Here is a 26311-nt window from a genome sequence, read left to right as displayed (position 1 = left end):
TGTCTGTAAGCAGGAAGACCATTACTTGTTTCCAGAGTTTCAAATGTTAAAAGTCTGTCCCTGTGAACCAGACAGCAGATGACAGTCACAATGGGGTATATTTACCAAGCTCCCGATTTTGACCGAGTTGGTGTTTTTTCATCAAAGTGTCATCTCGGGAATTTACTAAAATCAAATCTCGGCAGTGATGAGGGCATTCGTATTTTTTTGAAGTCAAAGAAAAAAAATCTGAATGAATACACCATCGGTCAAATACGCCTGTTATTTTATACAACTCGGTAATTTACTAAAAATTTGAATTCACAATCACTGCCGGCAATAGCCAAAAACTGCAGTGAAAAAGTACAAATCGTAAAAAAAAGCAGTTTTCAAATAGACCTGCTTTTTTTTACCGTGAAAAAAATTTGCGTGGGGTCCCCTTTCCTAAGCATAACCAGCCTCGGGCTCTTTGAGCCGGTCCTGGTTGTAAAAATACGGGGGAAAAATTTACAGGGGTTCCCCCATAATTTAACAACCAGCACCGAGCTCTGCGCCTGGTCCTGGTGCAAAAAATACGGGGGACAAAAAACGTAGCGGTCCCCGTATTTTTAACACCAGCACCGGGCACCACTAGTCAGAGAGATAATGCCACAGCCGGGGGACACTTTTATATTGGTCCCTGCGGCTCTGGCATTAAATCACCAACTAGTCACCACTGGCCCCACTTAACCTCGCGGTCTACCGCAGACCGCAAAGTTCCCACCATTGGATATAATGGAGTGCCTCTGCGCTACATTGTATCTACAGTGCGCAGCCTGACTGACAGTTCAGGCGCGCACAGACAATCAGGAGAGTGCCATGACGTGGCACTCCCTGATTGGCTGAAGGGACCCTCTGACAGCAGTGGAGTTCACTTTTAACCAGTTAAAAAAGAAATTCCCTTTCTCATGCATTAATTAATTCTGCACAAATTACTGCAATACTGCACAGTTACTGCAATAGCAAAATACAGTAAATGACTGTATGCAGGGCCGTAGAGAGCACAGTGGGCCCAGGTACTACATAGAGGGTGTGACCTATATGGGGCGTGTCCATGTCCCCTTAATAAAAAATAATTGTGGGGAGTCATGCACGCTCCACGAGAGGGGATGGAGTGTAACATAGTTTTACATAGTAACATTGGAGGTCATTCCGAGTTGTTTGCGCGCTTGCAGTTTTTAGCAGCTGTGCAAATGCATTGTCAACACCCACTGGGGAGTGTATTTTCGCTTTGCAGAAGTGCGAACGCTTGTGCAGCAGAGCGCTTGCAAAATCTTTTTGTGCAAAACAAGACAAGCCCTGTAGTTACTCTTCGTATGCGTTGATTCTAACGACGGAGGGACGGCTTTTGACGTCACACATCCGCCCAGCCACACCTGCATTTTTCCCGACACACCTACGTTTTTCTAAGCACTCCCTGAAAATGGTCGGTTGCCACCCAGAAACGCCCACTTCATGTCAATCTTCCTGCGTTCGGCCGTGCGACTGAAAGCTTCGCTAGAACATGTGCAAAACCACGATGCTCTCTGTACCCATAAGTCACGCGTGCGCATTGCGGTGCATACGCATGCGCAGATTACCCATTTTTTTCACTGATCGCTGCGCCGCGAACAGACCCCCATAGTTTCTAAGGTTGAAAAAAGACAATTTGTCCATCGAGTTCAACCTGTTAGTGATCTCATGCACTGTAATATTTTTAACACTAATTTAACTGTTATGAATGTTTCATTTAATTTTAATACTATAATGCATGATTTACCCTCCATAACCCTGTATATCCTTATCCATTAGGAATTTGTCTAGTCCATTCTTAAAAGTAATGACTGAGTACACTGAGTACTCTCTCAGGCAGGGAATTCCAAATACCTATTGTCCATACTGTGAAGAAATCTTTCTGACTCTGTGTGCGAAATCTCCTCTCCTCTAACCTAAGCGGGTGTCCACGCGTCATTTGTGATGATCATTCCAAAATCAATTCCCCCGATACCCATTATACATTTGTAAATGTTAATCATGTCCCCTCTTAATCTCCTTTTGTCCAGTGTAAACATGCTTAGCAAGCCTTTCCTCGTATTCTAGCATCTCTATCCCCTTAATCAATTTGGTTGCCCGTCTCTGAAGCTTTTCTAGTTCCAGGATATCTTTTTTATAATATGGTGCCCATAATTGTGCACAGAATTCGAGATGTGGCCTCACTAGTGATTTATATAATGGGAGTATAACACTCTGATCCCTTGCGTCAATTCCTCGCTTTATGCATGCTAATACCTTGTTGCCTTTTTTGTTGCAATCCTACTTTGGGTACTACTGCTCAGTTTGTTATCTATGTGAACACCCAAATCTTTTTCCAGTACAGAATCCCCTAGTTTTTCCCCATTTAGTATGCAGGTAGTATTTTGTACTTGATACCAAAGTGCATTACCTTGTCTATATTGAACCTCATTTTAAATAAGATGTTCTGAAGAGACTCAGCATCCCCCTCTGAATTAATAACCTTACACAGTTTGGTATCGTCTGCAAAAATTGACACTGTGCTCTCCAGACCTAATACTAGATCATTTATGAAAATGTTGACCAAAAGTGGTCCAAGTACAGACCCTTGTGGCACACCACTTAGTACTTCAGCCCATTTCAAAAAAGTTCCATTTACCACCACTCGCTGCTCCCTTTTATCCAACCAGCTTTTAACCCAGGTGCATATTGAGCTCCCTAGCCCAAGTGAGAGTCCACGTGGGGCAGATCACTCAGCAGCTTCTTACCTTCCTCCTCGGCCAGTGCCATCTTCACAGTAATATTTCAGAAGATAACGCATGTGTACTAGAGATTAAAGACTCTGTCACAGTGCCAGAGTGTTTGTTGTCACTGTGCAGGACCATCTTCCTGAAGTTGTCATTGGGAAGATGGCACCTGCCGAGTAGGAGGGAGCCACTTCCCGAAGGAAGGTAAGAATATTGGGGGGTTTGACGGACCTGGGTCCCCACAGGGCCTCTCTAGCAAGCCTGTGCCCAGGTAACTAGTACTCACTCCCCTCCCCTCTCTGCGCCAGTGACGGTATATGGTACTTTAGTGTTTACTAGCCCCTCCCCAAGCAGATATTGTTCAACTGGTGAGACACAGCAATTTGTGGCCACAAGGTTCACCATGTTAGACATTATCCAGCACAGGGTGCACCTGAAGATTAAGGAAGAGGCACAATCACAGGTGGAAATGAATCAAAACACAATTGAAAAATGAGGGTCACTGACAAACACTGATGGTCATAAACAAGCTGGCTGGTAACAATGGTCTGGATATTGCTTAGCCAGTTTAGGTGGAAGTTTTAGATTGAATCTCTAACCAGACGAAGACACGGAAATCAGTATCTCCTCCCAAACTCTTAATAAAGCAATGACCTACCAAGATCAATAGGTGTTTTCTAGAATGAAAGCTATTGATCACATAACGTTTCAGAAGAGAAACATAGAGAACATTGCTATATATGCAGTGTGGGAAGCAGCTTCACCTTCTAATACCCAGTATTTTTAATAAACCTCTTTGAGAAAGGGCCCTTTGTGCTTTAACTACCAAGCTTAAAATAGGCACTGGCTAATAATGTCTTTTAGCATATGCATATGTCTAGCTATGAGTTAACAACACCTTAAGGAGAGCATAATACATTGTCTGCCAATTATCTTGAAGTATCAACAGCAGGAGATACAGAGGATTTATATTAGCACAAATTAAAAATATAGTTATTTCTAGAGTCATGGACATGATTATTTTGTCTGGTAATTGTACTTCATTCTGGGAGCACCACCAACTTGATGCTATACTCACTCTTTATTTGATAAATGGTTTAGATCACAGGTTCTCAAACTCGGTCCTCAGGACCCCACACAGTGCATGTTTTGCAGGTCTCCTCACAGAATCACAAGTGACATAATTAACTCCACCTGTGGACCTTTTAAAATGTGTCAGTGATTAATTAATACACCTGTGCCCCTGCTGGGTTACCTGCAAAACATGCACTGTGTGGGGTCATGAGGACCGAGTTTGAGAACCACTGGTTTAGATCACAGGTTCTCAAACTCGGTCCTCAGGACCCCACACAGTGCATGTTTTGCAGGTCTCCTCACAGAATCACAAGTGAAATAATTAGCTCCACCTGTTGACCTTTTAAAATGTGTCAGTGAGTAATTAATACACCTGTGCACCTGCTGGGTTACCTGCAAAACATGCACTGTGTGGGGTCCTGAGGACCGAGTCTGAGAACCACTGGTTTAGATTAAAATATAACTTTTAATGTTTTCATACCTATAAGAATTTTTGGAGATGTTTACAGCAACTAAAAAAAGTATTATATCTCATCTTGGTCTTATTCAAATCTTTTTATAGGAGTAAGGTTCCTCTAATGATTATCTTACTTGATTCTTGGTGTATGGTTCCTTCGGGATCAGTACGGGAAGCCGGTGGGTGGGATCCCAACGTTAGACATACTGCCATTGGGATCCTGATTGCGCATAAGCCTATACCCTCTCCCCTACCCCCCTCACCCTAACCCTCCCTACTTTCCCCCTTAGTGCCTAACCCTAACCTTCCCCCAATCAGTGCCTAAACCTACCCTCCCGTCCTCGCTGTCTAAACCTAACCCTCCCTGGCCACAGTCTAAACCTAACCCCCGGAGGTGGGTGCCTATTCCTAACCCCCCCTCCCCGCACCCTAACCCTCCCAGGGTGCTGCCTGAACCTAAACCCCCTCCCCCCTCGCAGCTTACCTCCTCAGGTGTGAGGACGTTCAGCAACCTGGCTGTCGGGATTCCAACGCTGGGATGTCTACCTATTCGGGATGCCGGTGTTGGCATTCCGAATAGTTTCGGGAATCCGGCATCCAGTGGCGTAACTACTGCCCCCGCAGTCCTCGCGGTGGCTTGGGGGCGAGGGGCTGCGGGGGCGCCACTGATTTAGTGCAGACTGACATGCGGACGAGCGTCCGCATGTCAGTCTGCGCTCTCCTCTCCCTCCGCTGCTGTTAGGAGGGACACGGAGGGCACAGTGCGCGCCTCTCCTGTGTCCCTCCTGGGTCTCCGGCGGCCGCGGGTCTAATAAAGGAAGTCCAATCCTAGTTCTATAGTTTTGCTGGGGTGCGCTCCCTGGGTCACTACGGGTACTATTTCTTTTTGTGGAAAGGCAAAGTTCTCCTCACTGGACAGTTTATCAGCAGTACTTCCTTGTTCTGGTATAACACGGTGTCCTCAAAGAAAGAATTGGTATATAGTGAAGTCCCGTAGGGTTCAAATGGATTATAAGAATTTACAATCACATATACAGTGTATCGTAAAAGAAATTTTAATCCGCCTGGGTGCGGCGGACCTACGTACCGGACTTAGTGGGGTGTCAGCAATGTCCACCCAATTGCGCTTGTAGTATCCCTTCCTTTAATCCTGTCGATTCCAATATTGGTTCTTCCCTAGTTCACCTTTACCTCTCCATCCAAGTGGGGGGTTTCCGTGAATAGGAAAAAATACCAATATAGTGAAGTATTGCTTGTGTTTAGGTGTAAGAATTATTTATTCATAAAGTGCAGGTAAATATAATAATATTTTAAAAAATAAAGACGTCTTGATCACAATAACAAATTTAAAATCCACCACAGATTAGTGGACCCACGTACCAGAGGTTGTAGGGTGTCACAGTGGCCCACCCAAACAGCGCTTGCAATGTAGCTCCCCGGGGTATATAGCAGCAATCAGCGTGTTCCCTCTGGCTCCAGCAGGTCCCTCCAATCAGTCACCAACGCGTTTCTGCCCTCTGGGGGCCTTTCTCAAGGTGTGTGGTGTTAGTGTATGGTCGGTCTATTTAAACCCCACAGTGTGCCCTGATTGGAGGAAACCTTACCGGTACAAATTGACTTAAAAACATATTATAAACAACTTATATTTCACTAACTGGTTATATTCATGTTTTAAAACTGTTCCCTTCCATGGGTAGTGGCATTATTTACACCAGAAACGAGTTATACATTAGTTTCTTATCTCCGCGTGCGTTCCACAACAAGTGGAACGCACGCCATCATTCACTTCCGGGCGTGTGCGTTCCACAGTCCGTGGAACGCACGCCGCTTCCTGTTAAAACCGGAAGTGTCGCGTGTAGCGCTGCGGGTCCGTGATGGAGGTCTCAGTGTACTGGAATAAATAACTACCTGTCACAGTGTGTCCCCAATTTACCTATATAGCGGAAGCATATCTAGTATGGGTATACTAAATAACAAGACATAATATAAGATATATAAACGATTAGCATAAAATGTTCAACTTCATATAAAATATAAAATACTAATGCTAGTAAAACAATAATGCAAGTAAAACAATTAAGATTATATATAAAGGAAGGGTATCAAACTCATAATAACCATTTTAGTTCAAAGTCCATATTTAGCCCTTTTGGATTAAGAGTACCTAATTCGTAAATAAGTCTCATTTCTGTTTGTGCCAATATTTCTTCTTCATTGTTCCGTCTCCAATGATTTTGCACAGTTTTAATCCCTATCACATTGGTCAAACCCTCACACTTACTATTATGAACTGATTTAAAATGGTTAGATACAGAATGGGTGATGAGCCCCTTTTCTATATTTCTAACATGCTCCGCCCATCTTATTTTTAGTGACCTACAAGTACGTCCAATATATTGCAAACCACACTTGCATTCCATCAAATATATACAATTCTTTGTGTTGCAAGTGATGAATTCCTTGATGTCATATTTAATTCCAGTAGATGCTGAATAATAATATTCAATTTTTGATACCTGTGTAGTATGTGTTTGACACATTTTGCACAAGCCACACCTGTGGAAACCTTTGGTCTTTATTCTATTGGATTTTTTAGGAGGAATTGCACTTTTCACCATCCTCTGTCTCAGGTTCGGGGCCCTGCGATAAATGAATTTGGGTTGTGGTTTAATCAAGGGTTTTAAAACTGGGTCCCTAGATAGCAAGTGCCAATGTTTTCTTATAATGTTTTCCATCTCTCTATATTGGCTGTTGAAAGTGGTAATAAAGGGTAACATGATATTCTCTTCCTCTCTCTGAGTTTTCGGTCTCAAAATATCCTCCCTATCCATTCTTGCTATTTCTTCTATATGTGTATCCATAGATAATAAAGGAAGTGCCGTTCGTGAGCACTTCCTTTATTACAGTGACCCGCGGCCGCCGGAGACCCAGGAGGGACACAGGAGAGGCGCGCACTGTGCCCTCCGTGTCCCTCCTAACAGCAGGGGAGCGGCGGCGGAGGAAGGGGGGGAACGACGCACTGAGGGGGCATATCTGGCACTGGGGGGGATATATGGCACTGGGGACATATGTGGGAAGGGGGGGGGGAGAATATCTGGCACTGGGGACATATATGGCACTGGGGCGAATATCTGGCACTGGGGGGGGATATATGGCACTGGGGGGAATATCTGGCACTGGGGGCATATTTGGCACAGGGGGGGGGGATAATATCTGGCACTGGGGACATATATGGCACTGGGGGGAATATCTGGCACTGGGGGCATATATGGCACTGGGGGGGAATATCTGGCACTGGGGGCATATATGGCACTGGGGGGGGAATATCTGGCACTGGGGGCATATGTGGCACTGGGGGGGGGAATATCTGGCACTGGGGGCATATATGGCACTGGGGGGGGATATCTGGCACTGGGGGCATATGTGGCACTGTGGGGGAATATCTGGCACTGGGGGCATATGTGGCACTGGGGGGGTATATGTGTACCTGACACATGGGGGGGGGGCTATATTTGGCACTGGGGGCATGTGAGTACCTGGCACCGTGGGGGAATATCTGGCACTGGGAGCACAGCCCTAGCAACAAGGACTACCTCCTAGCAACGAGCATGACACCCAGTGCATGAAACCCCTGGCAACGAGCATGACACCCAGTGCATGAAACCCCTGGCAACGAGCATGACACCCAGTGCATCAAACACCTGGCAACGAGCATGACACCCAGTGCATGAAACCCCTGGCAACGAGCATGACACCCCGAGCATGAAAACCCCTGGCACCGTGCATGGAACCAAGAGCATGAAACACCTGGCAACGAGCATGACACCCAGTGCATGAAACCCCTGACAACGAGCAGGTAATTGAAAAGTAATTAGAAGCCTTACTGTAGGACTTAATGTGTAATGGGCATTACGGTGTGTGGCATAATGTATCACGGACATTGCGATGTGTGTCATAATGTGTCACAGGCATTACGGTGTATGGTATACTATATCGCGGGCATTGTGATATGTGGTATAATGTCTCAGGGTCATTGCAGTGTGTGGCATAATGTATCACGGACATTGCGGTGTGTGTCATAATGTGTCAGGCATTAAGGTGTGTGGTATACTATATCACGGGCATTGTGGTATGTGGTATAATGTCTCAGGGTCATTGCAGTGTGGCATAATATATAACGGGCATTGCGGTGTGTGGCATAGGGTATAACGGGCATTGCGATATGTGTCACAGGCATTACGGTGTATGGTATACTATATCACGGGCATTGTGGTATAATGTCTCAAGGTCATTGCAGTGTGTGGCATAATGTGTCACAGGCATTGTATGTGCTATAATGTATCGGGCATTGCAGTGTGTGGTATAATGTGTCACCTACATTGCAGTGTGTGTCATAATGTGTCACAGGCATTGTATGTGCTATAATGTATCAGGGGCATTGCAGTGTGTAGCATAATGTATAACGGGCATTGCGATTCCTGTCATAATGTGTCACAGGCATTATGGTGTGTGGCATAATGTGTCGGGGGCATTATGGTGTGTACATACTGTGTCATGTGCATTATTGTGTGTGGCATAACGACTAAGGGCCATTGCAGTATGTGGCATAATGTATACTGGGCATTACTATAAGGAGGAAAAATGACAAATAATGTAAGGGGCATGAATCAGGATTATTTTTCTTTCCTGTGGTGGCCAACGTCTGGGCGTGCAGGTTGCAAAACTGGGGTATCAGGTAGTCTTTCCCTGCAATGCCACGCCCATTCCAATGAAGCCACGCCCATTCAAATGAAGCCACGCCCCTTTTTTGCTGCGCGCGCGCGCGCATATTTATGCCTTTGTTGCTCCCAATTATGGGGGGTGGGGGGGGGGGGGTGGCGCCGAAGAATTTTTTGGCTTGGGGAAGATAAATTTCTAGTTACGCCACAGCCGGCATCGGTAATCTCACTGCAGGGATCGCAACAGCCGGGATTCTGACTGCATCCTGTTCCTTCAATGATTATCCTTCCATTGGTATAGCATCAAGTTGGTGGTGTATTCCCTGTAAAACCTGAGTAACATGGGTTGCCTGGCATTTATATTGGAAAGCAAAGTAAACACTACTTTCTTCTGTCAGGAGCCAGTGACTGGAACTCTCTCATTTACTGTTCTATGCACTGATGCACAACAATAAACACCGGGCGCAATAGGGCGACTCTCACGCCTGATATGTTTCTATTTCTCATATTGACTATCCAAATCTCTCATGAATTGTGTTTAAATTCCTTATGTATATATTGCTTAGCGGGCTCTATTGACAGTTTATTAATGTTATTTATTTATTAAAATTCTCATGATTTGGATGTTTTTCTTCTGTCACACCCTGTTGGTGTACTACAAATGTGTATTAAAAAAAAGTGCAATCAGTTGAGATAAAGGGTAAAAAAAAATGTTTTGCCATTGAAGGTAGAGGGTCAGTCTAGTGTCATACTATAACAGATGTTATAATTAAATGATACACTAAATACAAGGGATAGATCTAGATCACCAGCTTAAATTTAGAACAGAATAAGACAATGATTGGAGGAACCATGGGATTAATTCTGAGTTGATTGCAGCAGCAAATTTGTTAGAAGTTGGGCAAAGCCATGTGCACTGCAGGTGGGGCAGATGTAACATGTGCAGAGAGAGGTAGATTTGGGTAGGGTGTATTCAAACGTTTTTACTCTATGAGGAAGCTTCAATTAGAAGCGAAGCGCATCAGAGAAAGTGCCCTATTTGTGACCCGGTGGACATCGGCTGTTTGTCCGCATTGATGTGCAGTGTTGTCCGAGACTGACGAGTAGGAGACGGGAGGACGCTATATGCGGCGGCTTGAAGACGGGAGCCGAATCAACTTGTAGCGCCTGCAGTGCGCAGAGCTCCGGGAGCCGGACTGACATCTCTCTCTCCAAATCAGTTAAGGTGTGTGTACGAGAGCCAGTTTCAGTGGGAGACGGAGGACGCCATTCGTGGTAATTGAAACGGGAGCTATAATCTACAGGTGCTTGCGATGCACTCAAGTCCCGGGTGTTATATCAATTCCTCCATGACTTTTGAACAGTTATCCCATAAGTAAAGAACCATCTGTTTATGTGAGCAATTGGATAAGTTTATTCATTGAGATATATATAAACAAAGGCTTCATATATATCATACCATATGATATCTAATCATGAATTATTCATGAGCATATCTAATGGGACTGTCCTATTTGAGAATTAAAAACAAGGACATTATCAATTTTTAGCCCACTGTGGTCACTATTAGTTATATGATCCACCTCTTATGCTCAATTAGTAGTCATTATTATTATTATTTAATTAATGTTATAGTTTTATTTATATGCCCATATTAATTATTTCATTTGTTGATGAACTATTTCTGTGTTCATATTTGATTGATTTTATAGATAATAAAATTATCTTATAATTATAATTATTTTACTGAGTTTATTCATGTCCTGTTGCCTCTAGTTAAGTCTACATAGCGCAAGAGGTTTTATAGTTTGTTTAAAAAAAAAATTTTTTGCCATTGAAGGTAGAGGGTCAGTCTAGTGTCATACTATAACAGATGTTATAATTAAATGATACACTAAATACAAGGGATAGATCTAGATCACCAGCTTAAATTTAGAACAGAATAAGACAATGATTGGAGGAACCATGGGATTAATTCTGAGTTGATTGCAGCAGCAAATTTGTTAGAAGTTGGGCAAAGCCATGTGCACTGCAGGAGGGGCAGATGTAACATGTGCAGAGAGAGGTAGATTTGGGTAGGGTGTATTCAAACGTTTTTACTCTATGAGGAAGCTTCAATTAGAAGCGAAGCGCGTCAGAGAAAGTGCCCTATTTGTGACCCGGTGGACATCGGCTGTTTGTCCGCATTGATGTGCAGTGTTGTCCGAGACTGACGAGTAGGAGACGGGAGGACGCTATATGCGGCGGCTTGAAGACGGGAGCCGAATCAACTTGTAGCGCCTGCAGTGCGCAGAGCTCCGGGAGCCGGACTGACATCTCTCTCTCCAAATCAGTTAAGGTGTGTGTACGAGAGCCAGTTTCAGTGGGAGACGGAGGACGCCATTCGTGGTAATTGAAACGGGAGCTATAATCTACAGGTGCTTGCGATGCACTAAAGTCCCGGGTGTTATATCAATTCCTCCATGACTTTTGAACAGTTATCCCATAAGTAAAGAACCATCTGTTTATGTGAGCAATTGGATACGTTTATTCATTGAGATATATATATAAACAAAGGCTTCATATATATCATACCATATGATATCTAATCATGAATTATTCATGAGCATATCTAATGGGACTGTCCTATTTGAGAATTAAAAACAAGGACATTATCAATTTTTAGCCCACTGTGGTCACTATTAGTTATATGATCCACCTCTTATGCTCAATTAGTAGTCATTATTATTATTATTTAATTAATGTTATAGTTTTATTTATATGCGCATATTAATTATTTCATTTGTTGATGAACTATTTCTGTGTTCACATTTGATTGATTTTATAGATAATAAAATCATCTTATAATTATAATTATTTTACTGAGTTTATTCATGTCCTGTTGCCTCTAGTTAAGTCTACATAGCGCAAGAGGTTTTATAGTTTGTTTAAAAAAAAAATTTTTGCCATTGAAGGTAGAGGGTCAGTCTAGTGTCATACTATAACAGATGTTATAATTAAATGATACACTAAATACAAGGGATAGATCTAGATCACCAGCTTAAATTTAGAACAGAATAAGACAATGATTGGAGGAACCATGGGATTAATTCTGAGTTGATTGCAGCAGCAAATTTGTTAGAAGTTGCGCAAAGCCATGTGCACTGCAGGTGGGGCAGATGTAACATGTGCAGAGAGAGGTAGATTTGGGTGGGGTGTATTCAAACTGAAATCTAAATTGCAGTGTAAAAATAAAGCGGCCAGTATTTATCCTGCACAGAAACAAAATAACCCACCCAAATCTAACTCTCTCTGCAAATGTTATATCTGCCCCCCCCCCCCCCCCCTGCATTGCACATGGTTTTGCCCAATTGCCAACAAACTTGCTGCTGCGATCAACTCAGAATTACCCCCCATATTCACAGAAATGAGTAAGATAATCATTGGAGGAACCATACTCCTTTAAAAAGAAATGAATAAGACCAATATGATATTTAATACTTTTTTTATTTGTTTTACACATCGCCAAGATATTTTATAGGTTTGAAAACATTACAACATTTATCAAATAAAAAGTGCCTCATGAACAGTATTAGAGATGTGTCAGCAGTATAACTATATAACATAACATGGTGCTTGACGGTCATGTTTTAAATAATGCTTCCGCCATGGTTACAATGCTTTAACTAACGTTACAACTATGGGGGTAATTCAGAGTTGATCGCAGCAGCAAATCTGTTAGCAGTTGGGCAAAACCATGGGGGTCATTCCGACCTGTTCGCACGCATCGGTTCTTCGCTGCGGTGCGAAAGGGTCAGAACTGCGGCTGCGCGGCGCCCGCATTGCGCACGTGCGTCATTGCACAGCGACGGCTGTCGCCGGGCAACGACACCGGGACCGAAGAAAGCGATCGCAGGCCTGATCGCAAGAAGATTGACAGCGGGAAGGAGGATCCGGGCGTCTACTCACCGTTTCCGGGTGTGGCAGGCGTGTCCAGGCGTATGGAGGGCGGATGTCTGACGTCACAGCCGGGACCTTCATCGCTGGACCCGTCGCACTGGGTAAGTAGGTGCAGGGTTGGTCTTGTTATGCAGGAAACTTTTTTAGCATAGCAGGGCTGCACAAGCGATCGCAGCCCTGCTATGCTAAAATACACTCCCCCCATAGGTGGCATCAAGTTGATCGCACGAGCAGCAAAAAGTTGCTACGTGCGATCAACTCGGAATGACCCCCCATGTGCAGTGCAGGTGTGGTAGATATAACATTTGCAGAGAGAGTTAGATTTGGGTGTGTTATTTTATTTCTGTGCGGGGTAAATACTGGCTGCTTTAGTTTTACACTGCAATTTAGATTTCAGTTTGAACACACCACACCCAAGTCTAACTCTCTCTGCACATGTTATATCTGCCCCCCCTGCAGTGCACATGGTTTTGCACAACTGCTAACAAATTTGCTGCTGCAATCAACTCTGAATTAGGCCCTATGTCTGCATTATGACATTGACATTCTTCTGTCCACCTATAGTTTGTTGACATTCACTATTGACAAACTATGTGTTTTACATTACACTATTGTACAAATATTTGCACTTAGCCATTTCATGTCCCTGACTTCAGGACTCTTTGTGTGCTGCTTTCCACACATGGATCTTACGCCTAATCTTCAATCTTTCAACTCTATCTCTCAAAACTCAGATTTTCACGCTTACCTACTATGCCCCATCCTAGTCATATCCCTCTTTATGCCCCACCAGCCCCTTTCTGATCATTTTCCCTACCCCTATTGCTTCTAATCCTGCCCCATCCTTAACTACTCCCTCTTCTCTGTCCACCTGCACCCTTACACTTTTTTGTACAAGACAATATTGTTTCTCTTCCCTGCCCCTCTTGAATTTAGCTATCAGGAGCATGGTCTTCATCATGTGCTCCCCATCATACGCCTGTGGGCTCTAGCTGGGCTGGCAATTTTTTTTAAACATGTGGGGGACGTGTGCATGGCAAGTGTGGGATGTGTGACTGGTAAATGGTAGAGGTGTGAATGGCAGTTGGGGATAGTGTGCGGCATGTGAGAAGGTGTGAGTGGCATACAGGAGGCATGAAGGGTTTCTGCATGGCATGTTGGGAGAACTGAGCGAATGTGCGAGGCAGAGTTCTGAGTGGCATATGGAGAGTTTCAGAGTGCATGTGGGATCTGAGAGCTTGTGGGGGTTTGATGGCCCTTAGCAGCACCTTACTTATCTGATAGTTGTAATTACAAAAGCCTTGGTGAGTAGCTATGCTTTCAGCAAATGATCTACCCTATGTAGTGCATTTTATTTAAACCTTAAACTTGCTAAGCATCATTTAAGGTGCTAAATAAGGCACTGCTGTTACTTTAAATCTACACAGGAATAAAGCTGATTGTTTGAGTAGAGCTCTGGTACCACTACTTAAACCATCAATTCTGTTGCATATATGTATAACATTTAACACAATGGAAGGGCATTAGTTAGGGAGAAAAATCAGTTCTGTACATGTGTAGGATTTATATCCTCTCCCTACAGGGCCTGATCCAGAGCTCACGCAATGCTGATGTTCAGGTAGGTAAGTGATTTTTTGCTACTGGGCGTGCACGACAATTCCTACAAACTTCTATGGCATATGCATTACATAGAGTGTACGCACAAAGGCATTGTGTATGCATGAGTGTACATACAAAGATGTTGTGTATGCATTAGTGTACGCACAAAGATGTTGTGTATGCAAAACTATGCATGAGTGTATGCACCAAGGTGTTGTGTATGCATGACTGTATGCATAATGGCATTGTGTACGCATCAGTGTATGTAGAAAGGCGTTTTTGTGATTGAGGGCTAGATGCATCATCGCTTGGAAAGTGATAAAATGGAGAGTGAAAAAGTACCAGCCAATCAGGTTCTACCTGCCATGTCACAGGCTGTGTTTGAAAAATGGCAGTTAGGAGCTGATTGGCTGGCACTTTTTCACTCTCCATTTTATCACTTTCCAAGCAATGATGCATCTAGCCCTGAGACACATGGCGGCTTACCACACACACAAAATGTTTGTCGTGTGGGCATGTCATGGGAGTGTCGCCGGTGTGTTGGTGACAGTGTCTGCATATACAGATGTTTAGCAGTTGATATAGGAGGCCATACTCAGATGGAGAAACTGCACTTGCCATAGGGGTATCAAAGGTGCAACTGAGGGTGCGGCTAACATGTACCAAATGATTAGGGATGAGCGAGTTCGGTTTCCTGCGAACCGAACCCCCGACGAACGTCACTACCCGAGCCTGGATCCGAGTCCGGCTCGGGTTTTCCCGCCTGACTCGGAAACCAGAACAAGGCAAAACATCATCATCCCGCTGTTGGATTCTTGTGGGGTTTGGATTCCATATAAGGAGCTGCGCGTCACCGCCATGGAGAGTGTAGCGAAAGGATGTGTCTCCGTCCTCAGTGTCTGTGCGGGAGGGAAATTGGGGTGGCGATTCCAGTGCTGTCTTGTGCTGCTCAGTTCAGTGTAGTGTCTTATGCTGCATCAGTCCAGTCACAGTGGTGGTGTGCTCCGCTGTCATATGTCCAGTGTAGCTGTATAAGTCCAGTGCAGTGGTGCTGTGTTGTCCTGCATCAGTACAGTGATAGTGTCTTGTGCTGCATCAGTCCAGTCACAGCGGTGGTGTCCTCTGCTGCCATATGTCCAGTTCTTATGTATTAGTCCAGTCCAATGGTGCTGTGTTGTGCTGCATCAGTCCAGTGGTAGTGTCTTGTGCTGCATCAGTCCAGTCACAGTGGTGGTGTCCTCTGCTGCCATATGTCCAGTACTGCTGTATAAGTTCAGTCCATTGCAGTGGTGCTGTGTTGTCCTGCATCAGTCCAGTGGTGGTGTCCCTGTGCTGCTGTAAATGTCCAGTGGTACTGCTGTATATGTCCAGTGATATTGCTGTATATGTCCAGTGATACTGCCGTATATGTCCAGCGGTACTGCTGTATAAATCCAGTGATACTGCCGTATATGTCCAGTGGTACTGCCATATAATTCCAGTGATACTGCCGTATATGTCCAGTGGTACTGCTGTATAAATCCAGTGGTACTGGCGTACAAATCCAGTCCAGTGATACTGCCATATATGTCCAGTGGTACTGCAATATAAATCCAGTGAAACTGCCGTATATGTCCAGTGGTACTGCCATATAATTCCAGTGATACTGCCGTATATGTCCAGTGGTACTGCCGTATAAATCCAGTGGTACTGGTGTATAAATCCTGTTCATTGATACTGCCGTATATGTCCAGTGATACTGCCGTATTTGTCCAGTTGTACTGCCAAATAAATCCAGTCCAGTGATACTGCTGTATAAGTCCAGTGGTACTGCCATATAATTCCAGTGATACTGCCGTATATGTCCAGTGATACTGCCGTATAATTCCAGTGGTACTGCCGTATAATTCCAGTGGTACTGCCGTATAATTCCAGTGCTACAGCCCTATAATTCCAGTGCTACTGCCGTATAAATCCAGTCCAGTGGTACTGCGCTATAACTCCAGTGGTACTGCCGTATAATTCCACTGATACTGCCGTATATGTCCAGTGGTACTGCCGTATAAATCCAGTCCAGTGATACTGACGTATATGTCAAGTGGTACTGCCGTATAAATCCAGTGGTACTGGCGTATAAATCCAGTCCAGTGGTACTGCCATATTAGTTCAGTGGTGCTGTCCTGTGCTGTATATTATGTACTCCAAATAAACGGGTTATTAATATTTAATCCAAATAATTTTTACAGGGTTTGCCCTGTGTGGTGTAGAGGTACGCTCTCCTTTGCTGCATTTTGTTATATAACTCCAGAAAAATAATCGAGAACAAAAATTTGGAGGATAAAATAGGGAAAGATCAAGAACCACTTCCTCCTACTGCTGCTGCTGTTGTTGCTGCTGGGAGTCGATCGTCATCCCAGAGGGGAAGTCAGAAGACCACTTGTACTACTTCAACTAAGCAAATGACTGTCCAACAGTCCTTTGCGAGGAAGATGAAATATGACAGCAGTCATCCTGTTGCAAAGCGGATAACTGAGGCCTTGACAGCTATGTTGGTGTTAGACGTGCATCCGGTATCCACCATTAGTGCAGTGGGACTGCAGTGCCAACCCTAGATTTTGTACTAAATACAATATTGTGAGGTATGAGCTGTTCAGAATAGACTGGAAATTAGTGGAAATGAATGTTACTGAGGTTAATAATACAGTAGGATCAAAATTACCCCAAAATTCTGTGATTTTAGCTGTTTTTATGTTTTTTGAAAAAAAAATCATCCAGATCCAAAACCAAAACCAAAACATGAAAGGGTGGTTTTGGCAAAACCAATCAGATCCAAAACATGAGCATGGAACCAGAAACCAAACCAAAACACGAAAAGTGCCCGCCACACATCTCTACAAATAATATTTCAGCACTGACAGACATCTGCTTGCGAATAAGAAGCAGTTTGTGGTAGTGATGTGCACCGGAAATTTTTCGGGTTTTGTGCTTTGGTTTTGGATTCGGTTCCGCGGCCGTGTTTTGGATTCGGACGCGTTTTGGCAAAACCTCCCTGAAAATTTTTTGTCGGATTCGGGTGTGTTTTGGATTCGGGTGTTTTTTTTACAAAAAACCCTCAAAAACAGCTTAAATCATAGAATTTGAGGGTCATTTTGATCCCATAGTATTATTAACCTCAATAACCATAATTTACACTCATTTCCAGTCTATTCTGAACACCTCACATTATTATTTTTAGTCCTAAAATTTGCACCGAGGTCGCTGAATGACTAAGCTAAGCGACCCAAGTGACCGACACAAACACCTGGCCCATCTAGGAAAGGCACTGCAGTGTCAGACAGGATGGCAGATTAAAAAAATTGTCCCCAAACAGCACATGATGCAATGAAAAAAAGAGGCGCAATGAGGTAGCTGTGTGACTAAGCTAAGCGACCCAAGTGGCCGACACAAACAACTGGCCCATCTAGGAGTGGCACTGCAGTGTCAGACAGGATGGCACTTTAAAAAAATAGTCCCCAAACCGCACATGATGCAAAGAAAAAAAAGAGGCGCAATGAGGTAGCTGTGTGACTAAGCTAAGCGACCCAAGTGGCCGACACAAACACCTGGCCCATCTAGGAGTGGCACTGCAGTGTCAGACAGGATGGCAGATTAAAAAAATTGTCCCCAAACAGCACATGATGCAAAGAAAAAAAAGAGGCGCAATGAGGTAGCTGTGTGACTAAGCTAAGCGACCCAAGTGGCCGACACAAACACCTGGCCCATCTAGGAGTGGCACTGCAGTGTCAGACAGGATTGCACTTCAAAAAAATAGTCCCCAAACAGCACATGATGCAAAGAAAAAAAGAGGCGCAATGAGGTAGCTGTGTGACTAAGCTAAGTGACCTAAGTGGCCGACACAAACACCTGGCCCATCTAGGAGTGGCACTACAGTGTCAGACAGGATGGCACTTCAAAAAAATAGTCCCCAAACAGCACGTGATGCAAAGAAAAAAAGAGGCACAATGAGGTAGCTGTGTGACTAAGCTAAGCAACCCAAGTGGCCGACACAAACACCTGGCCCGTCTAGGAGTGGCACTGCAGTGTCAGACAGGATGGCACTTCAAAAAAATTGTCCCCAAACAGCACATGATGCAAAGAAAAAAAGAGGTGCAATGAGGTAGCTGTGTGACTAAGCTAAGCGACCCAAGTGGCCGACACAAACACCTGGCCCATCTAGGAGTGGCACTGCAGTGTCAGACAGGATGGCACTTCAAAAAAATAGTCCCCAAACAGCACATGATGCAAAGAAAAAAAGAGGCGCAATGAGGTAGCTGTGTGACTAAGCTAAGCGACCCAAGTGACCGACACAAACACCTGGCCCATCTAGGAGTGGCACTGCAGTGTCGGACAGGATGGCACTTCAAAAATATAGTCCCCAAACAGCACATGATGCAAAGAAAAAAAGAGGCGCAATGAGGTAGCTGTGTGACTAAGCTAGGCGACCCAAGTGGCCGACACAAACACCTGGCACATCTAGGAGTGGCACTGCAGTGCCAGACAGGATGGCACTTCAAAAAAATAGTCCCCAAACAGCACATGATGCAAAGAAAAAAAGAGGCGCAATGAGGTAGCTATGTGACTAAGCTAAGTGACCCAAGTGGCCGACACAAACACCTGGCCCATCTAGGAGTGGCACTGCAGTGTCAGACAGGATGGCACTTCAAAAAAATAGTCCCCAAACAGCACATGATGCAAAGAAAAAAAGAGGCACAATGAGGTAGCTGTGTGACTAAGCCAAGAGACCCAAGTGGCCGACACAAACACCTGGCCCATCTAGGAGTGGCACTGCAGTGTCAGACAGGATGGCACTTCAAAAAAATTGTCCCCAAACAGCACATGATGCATAGAAAAAAAGAGGTGCAATGAGGTAGCTGTGTGAGTAAGCTAAGCGACCCAAGTGGCCGACACAAACACCTGGCATGTCTAGGAGTGGCACTGCTGTGTCAGACAGGATGGCACTTCAAAAAAATAGTCCCCAAACTGCACATGATGCAAAGAAAAAAAAGAGGTGCAATGAGGTAGCTGTGTGACTAAGCTAAGCGACCCAAGTGGCCGACACAAACACCTGGCCCATGTAGGAGTGGCACTGCAGTGTCAGACAGGATGGCACTTCAAAAAATAGTCCCCAAACAGCACATGATGCAAAGAAAAATGAAAGAAAAAAGAGGTGCAGGATGGAATTGTCCTTGGGCCCTCCCACCCACCCTTATGTTGTATAAACAGGACATGCACACTTTAACAAACCCATCATTTCAGCGACAGGGTCTGCCACACAACTGTGACTGAAATGACTGGTTGGTTTGGGCCCCCACCAAAAAAGAAGCAATCAATCTCTCCTTGCACAAACTGGCTCTACAGAGGCAAGATGTCCACCTCCTCCTCATCGTCCGATTCCTCACTCCTTTCACTGTGTACATCCCCCTCCTCACAGATTATTAATTCGTCCCTACTGGAATCCACCATCTCAGGTCCCTGTGTACTTTCTGGAGGCAATTGCTGGTGAATGTCTCCACGGAGGAATTGATTATAATTAATTTTGATGAACATCATCTTCTCCACATTTTCTGGAAGTAACCTCGTACGCCGATTGCTGACAAAGTGAGCGGCTGCACTAAACACTCTTTCGGAGTACACACTGGAGGGGGGGCAACTTAGGTAAAATAAAGCCAGTTTGTGCAAGGGCCTCCAAATTGCCTCTTTTTCCTGCCAGTATACGTACGGACTGTCTGACGTGCCTACTTGGATGCGGTCACTCATATAATCCTCCACCATTCTTTCAATGGTGACAGAATCATATGAAGTGACAGTAGACGACATGTCAGTAATCGTTGGCAGGTCCTTCAGTCCGGACCAGATGTCAGCACTCGCTCCAGACTGCCCTGCATCACCGCCAGCGGGTGGGCTCGGAATTCTTAGCCTTTTCCTCGCAGCCCCAGTTGCGGGAGAATGTGAAGGAGGAGCTGTTGATGGGTCACGTTCCGCTTGACTTGACAATTTTCTCACCAGCAGGTCTTTGAACCTCTGCAGACTTGTGTCTGCCAGAAAGAGAGATACAACGTAGGTTTTAAATCTAGGATCGAGTACGGTGGCCAAAATGTAGTGCTCTGATTTCAACAGATTGACCACCCGTGAATCCTGGTTAAGCGAATTAAGGGCTCCATCCACAAGTCCCACATGCCTAGCGGAATCGCTCTGTTTTAGCTCCTCCTTCAATCTCTTCTTCTGCAAAAGCCTGATGAGGGGAATGACCTGACTCAGGCTGGCAGTGTCTGAACTGACTTCACGTGTGGCAAGTTCAAAGGGTTGCAGAACCTTGCACAACGTTGAAATCATTCTCCACTGTGCTTGAGTCAGGTGCATTCCCCCTCCTTTGCCTATATCGTAGGTAGCTGTATAGGCTTGAATGGCCTTTTGCTGCTCCTCCATCCTCTGTAGCATATAGAGGGTTGAATTCCACCTCGTTACCACCTCTTGCTTCAGATGATGGCAGGGCAGGTTCAGGAGTGTTTGCTGGTGCTCCAGTCTTTGGCACGCGGTGGCTGAATGCCGAAAGTGGCCCGCAATTCTTCGGGCCACCGACAGCATCTCTTGCATGCCCCTGTCATTTTTCAAATAATTCTGCACCACCAAATTCAATGTATGTGCAAAACATGGGACGTGCTGGAATTTGCCCAGATGTAATGCACGCACATTATTGTTGGTGTTGTCCGATGTCACAAATCCCCAGGAGAGTCCAATTGGGGTAAGCCATTCTGCGCTGATGTTCCTCAGTTTCCGTAAGAGGTTGTCAGCTGTGTGCCTCTTATGGAAAGCGGTGATACAAAGCGTAGCCTGCCTAGGAAAGAGTTGGCGTTTGCGAGATGCTGCTACTGGTGACGCCGCTGCTGTTCTTGCTGCGGGAGGCAATACATCTACCCAGTGGGCTGTCACAGTCATATAGTCCTGAGTCTGCCCTGGTCCACTTGTCCACATGTCAGTGGTTAAGTGGACATTGGGCACAACTGCATTTTTTAGGACACTGGTGACTCTTTTTCTGACGTCTGTGTACATTTTCGGTATCGCCTGCCTAGAGAAATGGAACCTAGATGGTATTTGGTACCGGGGACACAGTACCTCAATCAATTCTCTAGTTCCCTGTGAATTAACGGTGGATACCGGAAACACGTTTCTCACCACCCAGGCTGCCAAGGCCTGAGTTATCCGCTTTGCAGCAGGATGACTGCTGTGATATTTCATCTTCCTCGCAAAGGACTGTTGGACAGTCAATTGCTTACTGGAAGTAGTACAAGTGGTCTTCCGACTTCCCCTCTGGGATGACGATCGACTCCCAGCAGCAACAACAGCAGCACCAGCAGCAGTAGGCGTTACACTAAAAGGATGCATCGGAGGAATCCAAGGCAGGAGAGGACTCGTCAGACTTGACAGTGACATGGCCTGCAGGACTATTGGCTTTCCTGTCTAAGGAGGAAATTGACACTGAGGGAATTGGTGGTGTGGTTTGCAGGAGCTTGGTTACAAGAGGAAGGGATTTAGTTGGCAGTGGACTGCTTCCGCTGTCACCCAAAGTTTTTGAACTTGTCAATGACTTCTGATGAATGCGCTCCAGGTGACATATAAGGGAGGATGTTCCTAGGTGGTTAACGTCCTTACCCCTACTTATTACAGCTTGACAAAGGCAACACACGGCTTGACACCAGTTGTCCGCATTTCTGTTGAAATAATTCCACACCGAAGAGGTGATTTTTTTTTGTATTTTGACCAGGCATGTCAATGGCCATATTCGTCCCACGGACAACAGGTGTCTCCCCGGGTGCCTGACTTAAACAAACCACCTCACCATCAGAATCCTCCTTGTCAATTTCCTCCCCAGCGCCGGCAACACCCATATCCTCATCCTAGTGTACTTCAACAGTGACATCTTCAATTTGACTATCAGGAACTGGACTGCGGGTGCTCCTTCCAGCACTTGCAGGGGGCGTGCAAATGGTAGAAGGTGCCACCTCTTCCCGCCCAGTGTTGGGAAGGTCAGGCATCGCAACCGACACAATTGGACTCTCCTTGGGGATTTGTGATTTAGAAGAACGCACAGTTCTTTGCTGTGCTTTTGCCATCTTAATTCTTTTAAGTTTTCTAGCTGGAGGATGAGTGCTTCCATCCTCATGTGAAGCTGAACCACTAGCAATGAACATAGGCCAGGCCCTCAGACGTTTCTTGCCACTCCGTGTCGTAAATGGCACATTGGCAAGTTTACGCTTCTCCTCAGACGATTTTGATTTAGATTTTTGGGTCATTTTACTGAGCTTTATTCTTTTGGATTTTACATGCTCTCTACTATGACATTGGGCATCGGCCTTGGCAGACAACGTTGATGGCATTTCATCGTCTCGGCCATGACTAGTGGCAGCAGCTTCAGCACGAGGTGGAAGTGGATCTTGATCTTTCACTATTTTACCCTCCACATTTTTGTTATCCATTTTTTAATGTGTGGAATTATATGCCAGTAATATATCAATAGCAATGGCCTACTACTATATATACTGCGCACAACTGAAATGCACCACAGGTATGGATGGATAGTATACTTGACGGCACAGAGGTAGGTAGAGCAGTGGCCTACTGTACTGTACTGCTATATATTATATACTGGCGGTCAGCAAAATTATGCACTGCCCTTCTACTATATATACACCGCACCACTTAAATGCACCACAGGGATGGATGGATAGTATACTTGACGACACAGAGGTAGGTAGAGCAGTGGCCTACTGTACCGTACTGCTATATATTATATACTGGTGGTCAGCAAAATTATGCACTGTCCTCCTACTATATATACACCGCACCACTTAAATGCACCACAGGGATGGATGGATAGTATACTTGATGACACAGAGGTAGGTAGAGCAGTGGCCTACTGTACCGTACTGCTATATATTATATACTGGTGGTCAGCAAATTATGCACTGTCCTCCTACTATATATATACTGTGCAAAACTTAAATGCACCACAGGTATGGATGGATAGTATACTTGACGACACAGAGGTAGAGCAGTGGACTACTGTACCGTACTGCTATATATATACTGGTGGTCAGCAAAATTCTGCACTGTCCTCCTACTATATACTACAATGCAGCACAGATATGGAGCGTTTTTCAGGCAGAGAACGTATACTGGTGGTCACTGGTCAGCAAAACTCTGCACTGTCCTCCTACTATATAATACTGCTGGTCCCCAGTCCCCACAATAAAGCAATTAGCACACTGAGCACAGACATTTGCAGCACACTGAGCACAGATATGGAGCGTTTTTCAGGAAGAGAACGTAGATATTTGCAGCACACTGAGCACAGATATTTGCAGCACACTGAGCACAGATATTTGCAGCACACTGAACATAGAAACTGAGAGGACGCCAGCCACGTCCTCTCACGATCATCTCCAATGCACAAGTGAAAAATGGCGGCGACGCGCGGCTCCTTATATAGAATACGAATCTCGCGAGAATCCGACCGCGGGATGATGATGTTCGGGCGCGCTCGGGTTAACCGAGCAAGGCGGGAGGATCCGAGTCTGCTCGGACCCGTGCAAAAAAGGGTGAAGTTCGGCGGGGTTCGGATTCCAAGGAACCGAACCCGCTCATCACTAGTTTGTGGCCAGGATCATGGTGCCAAAGGGCAACCATCAATCTGGGTCCCATACATTTGTCCTCCAATTACCCTTCTTGTGGCGGTCCTGCTAGTGTTTACTGACTTCTGAAACCGACCTCAAAATAGGTAAGATGTTCCTGGCTCAAATTCAGAACATGGGACCCCTGGGCTATCAGTTTCACTATCCACACGGACATCTAATGGGAATAGTAACCTGTGGAGAACGAAGCAGAGTGAGGCAACGGGCTCGAAGCGTGGTGAGCAGAGCGAGCTCGCGACGGGTCCACTTTTTAATGTTCTGAACAAGTTTAATGATGTTCTGAGGCAGGTTATTTACGCTAATCCAGGGGGCCTCATGTTCTGAACATAAACCGATGTTCCTTATGAAGATAAGCCTATGTTCTCAAACAACTAAACATGTAAAATAGCCTGTGTGTCTAGCTTGTGTGTATGTGCCTTAAATTCCCACAAAAGTGCTCACTGCGCCACAGAGCAATTTTGTGGAAATTGGGGCTGATTTCAGCCTGCGAAGGGTGTGAGATCGGGTTGAAATACTGCGGCAATGGTACATTGCAGCTAACAGGATTGACCCCTTTAATTCTATTGACCATTGTTTTCCAGAGCTAACATAGAGCATCATCTGTAAATACAGGTATCTACTGCATGGCCACACAAACAATACAGTTAGAGTGCTTTGTTTCCTTTCAGCAAGTTCACACAAAAGAAAACTTTGTATGTAATACAAAATAAAACTAACCTCGTCAAACCCCATCTTGTCCGAATGTTTTGGTGGCACATACACATAACGTGATGTTTCCAGAGGAGGGCGATCAACTAAAAGACATTAGAGATAAAGATTACAAAAGAAAAGGACCCAACAGCTAAATTTTTATTACAAATAGCACCAAATTCACTTTTTAAGGAAATGACCACACCAAATTATTTTTTGTACATATTGTAGCAGGGTTAGAAGAATGTCAGGAGCCATTTCATGATTGTGTTTGCCACCTGGACCAGAGGTCTGCATTTGCTGTACACCATGGGCCTGATTCCGATTTGTAAGGAATCGCATAGCTGCAGAGAAGCAGCTGTGTAATTCTGTACAAATAAAATGCAAATGCAGCTGGAGGCGTCTGATGGAGATAGACACCTCTGCATGCATCTGCAAGATCCGAGTGTTGCTTCTGAGGACACAGCCTCCGATCACCAATCGCGACTATCAGTCACAACTCCTGATGATAGCAGACCACAGTCAGTGTGTGTAAACCAAAGGATCCGTCAGCCCCGACCAGGAAGACTGCATCCGATGACGCAGACCCTAGGCCTGGCACACACAATTAATTAGCCTTTTCCCCGCACTGTAAAACCACTGGTACTGTAACATGTGAAAACTTACTGAGTCCACAAAAAATGAGGACTCTAATGTATTTCCCTGCATGTTAAATGCAGAGGAGTACATTAATGTGGATTATCGTGTGGGGTTCCTGCAGCTAATTCAATCAGGCAGCGCGATCAATTAGATGCGGGGTAAACCCTGCGGCTAACTGAATTCCACCCATTTCCCTTGTAAAATGCAAGGATCACATTGTCTGGGCATTGCCAGCAGCTCACAGAGCTCTGGGCATGCCCCCACAGTGACGGAAACTGGGGGCGTGGCATGCGATTTCTGAGAAGCCACACCCATTCCACAAGGCCCCCACCCCCTTTTGGCTGTGAATTCCCGGATTTAGGCGACAAAAATATTGGGAGGTATGGAGGGGGAGACTGATAAGTTTGTAAAAGTGTAATTCAACACTTATGTAGATAAAATGACATTGCTAGACAACAGAAATAGAATTTACAGTTCAACAGATACTGCCATACGCTTCAGTGAAGATTCCCATATATAAAGGACAAATGAAACATCTCATATTACAAAGCCATATCAGTGGTAATCTCACATTCAGATCTTGGTTTTGACAGAAGAGGATTTTACAGCCAGTTGAGAATACATAATAGTGTTTTAGAACTGCTTAACAAGATTAGTAAGTATGTATGTCTGTATGTATGTATGTATGTAAGCATGTCAGGTCCGAAACTATGATTTTTGTCACCCGGGGCA

The 26311-nt window shown here is 44.9% G+C and overlaps 1 protein-coding gene across 1 annotated transcript in view; it reads right to left on the bottom strand.

Moving 5' to 3' along the window:
- COLGALT2 (collagen beta(1-O)galactosyltransferase 2) overlaps positions 1-26311 on the bottom strand; it is a 265169-nt gene that overhangs the window by 54853 nt on the left and 184005 nt on the right. Inside the window, exon 7 of the mRNA XM_063940210.1 lies at positions 24968-25044. Within this exon, the coding sequence (XP_063796280.1) occupies positions 24968-25044 (77 nt within the window). The remainder of the gene's footprint in view (positions 1-24967; positions 25045-26311) is intronic.

The sequence above is a fragment of the Pseudophryne corroboree genome, chromosome 9 (assembly GCF_028390025.1).
Source record: "Pseudophryne corroboree isolate aPseCor3 chromosome 9, aPseCor3.hap2, whole genome shotgun sequence".
NCBI classification, from domain to species: domain Eukaryota; kingdom Metazoa; phylum Chordata; class Amphibia; order Anura; family Myobatrachidae; genus Pseudophryne; species Pseudophryne corroboree.
This window is presented reverse-complemented; position numbering and strand designations above follow the sequence as displayed.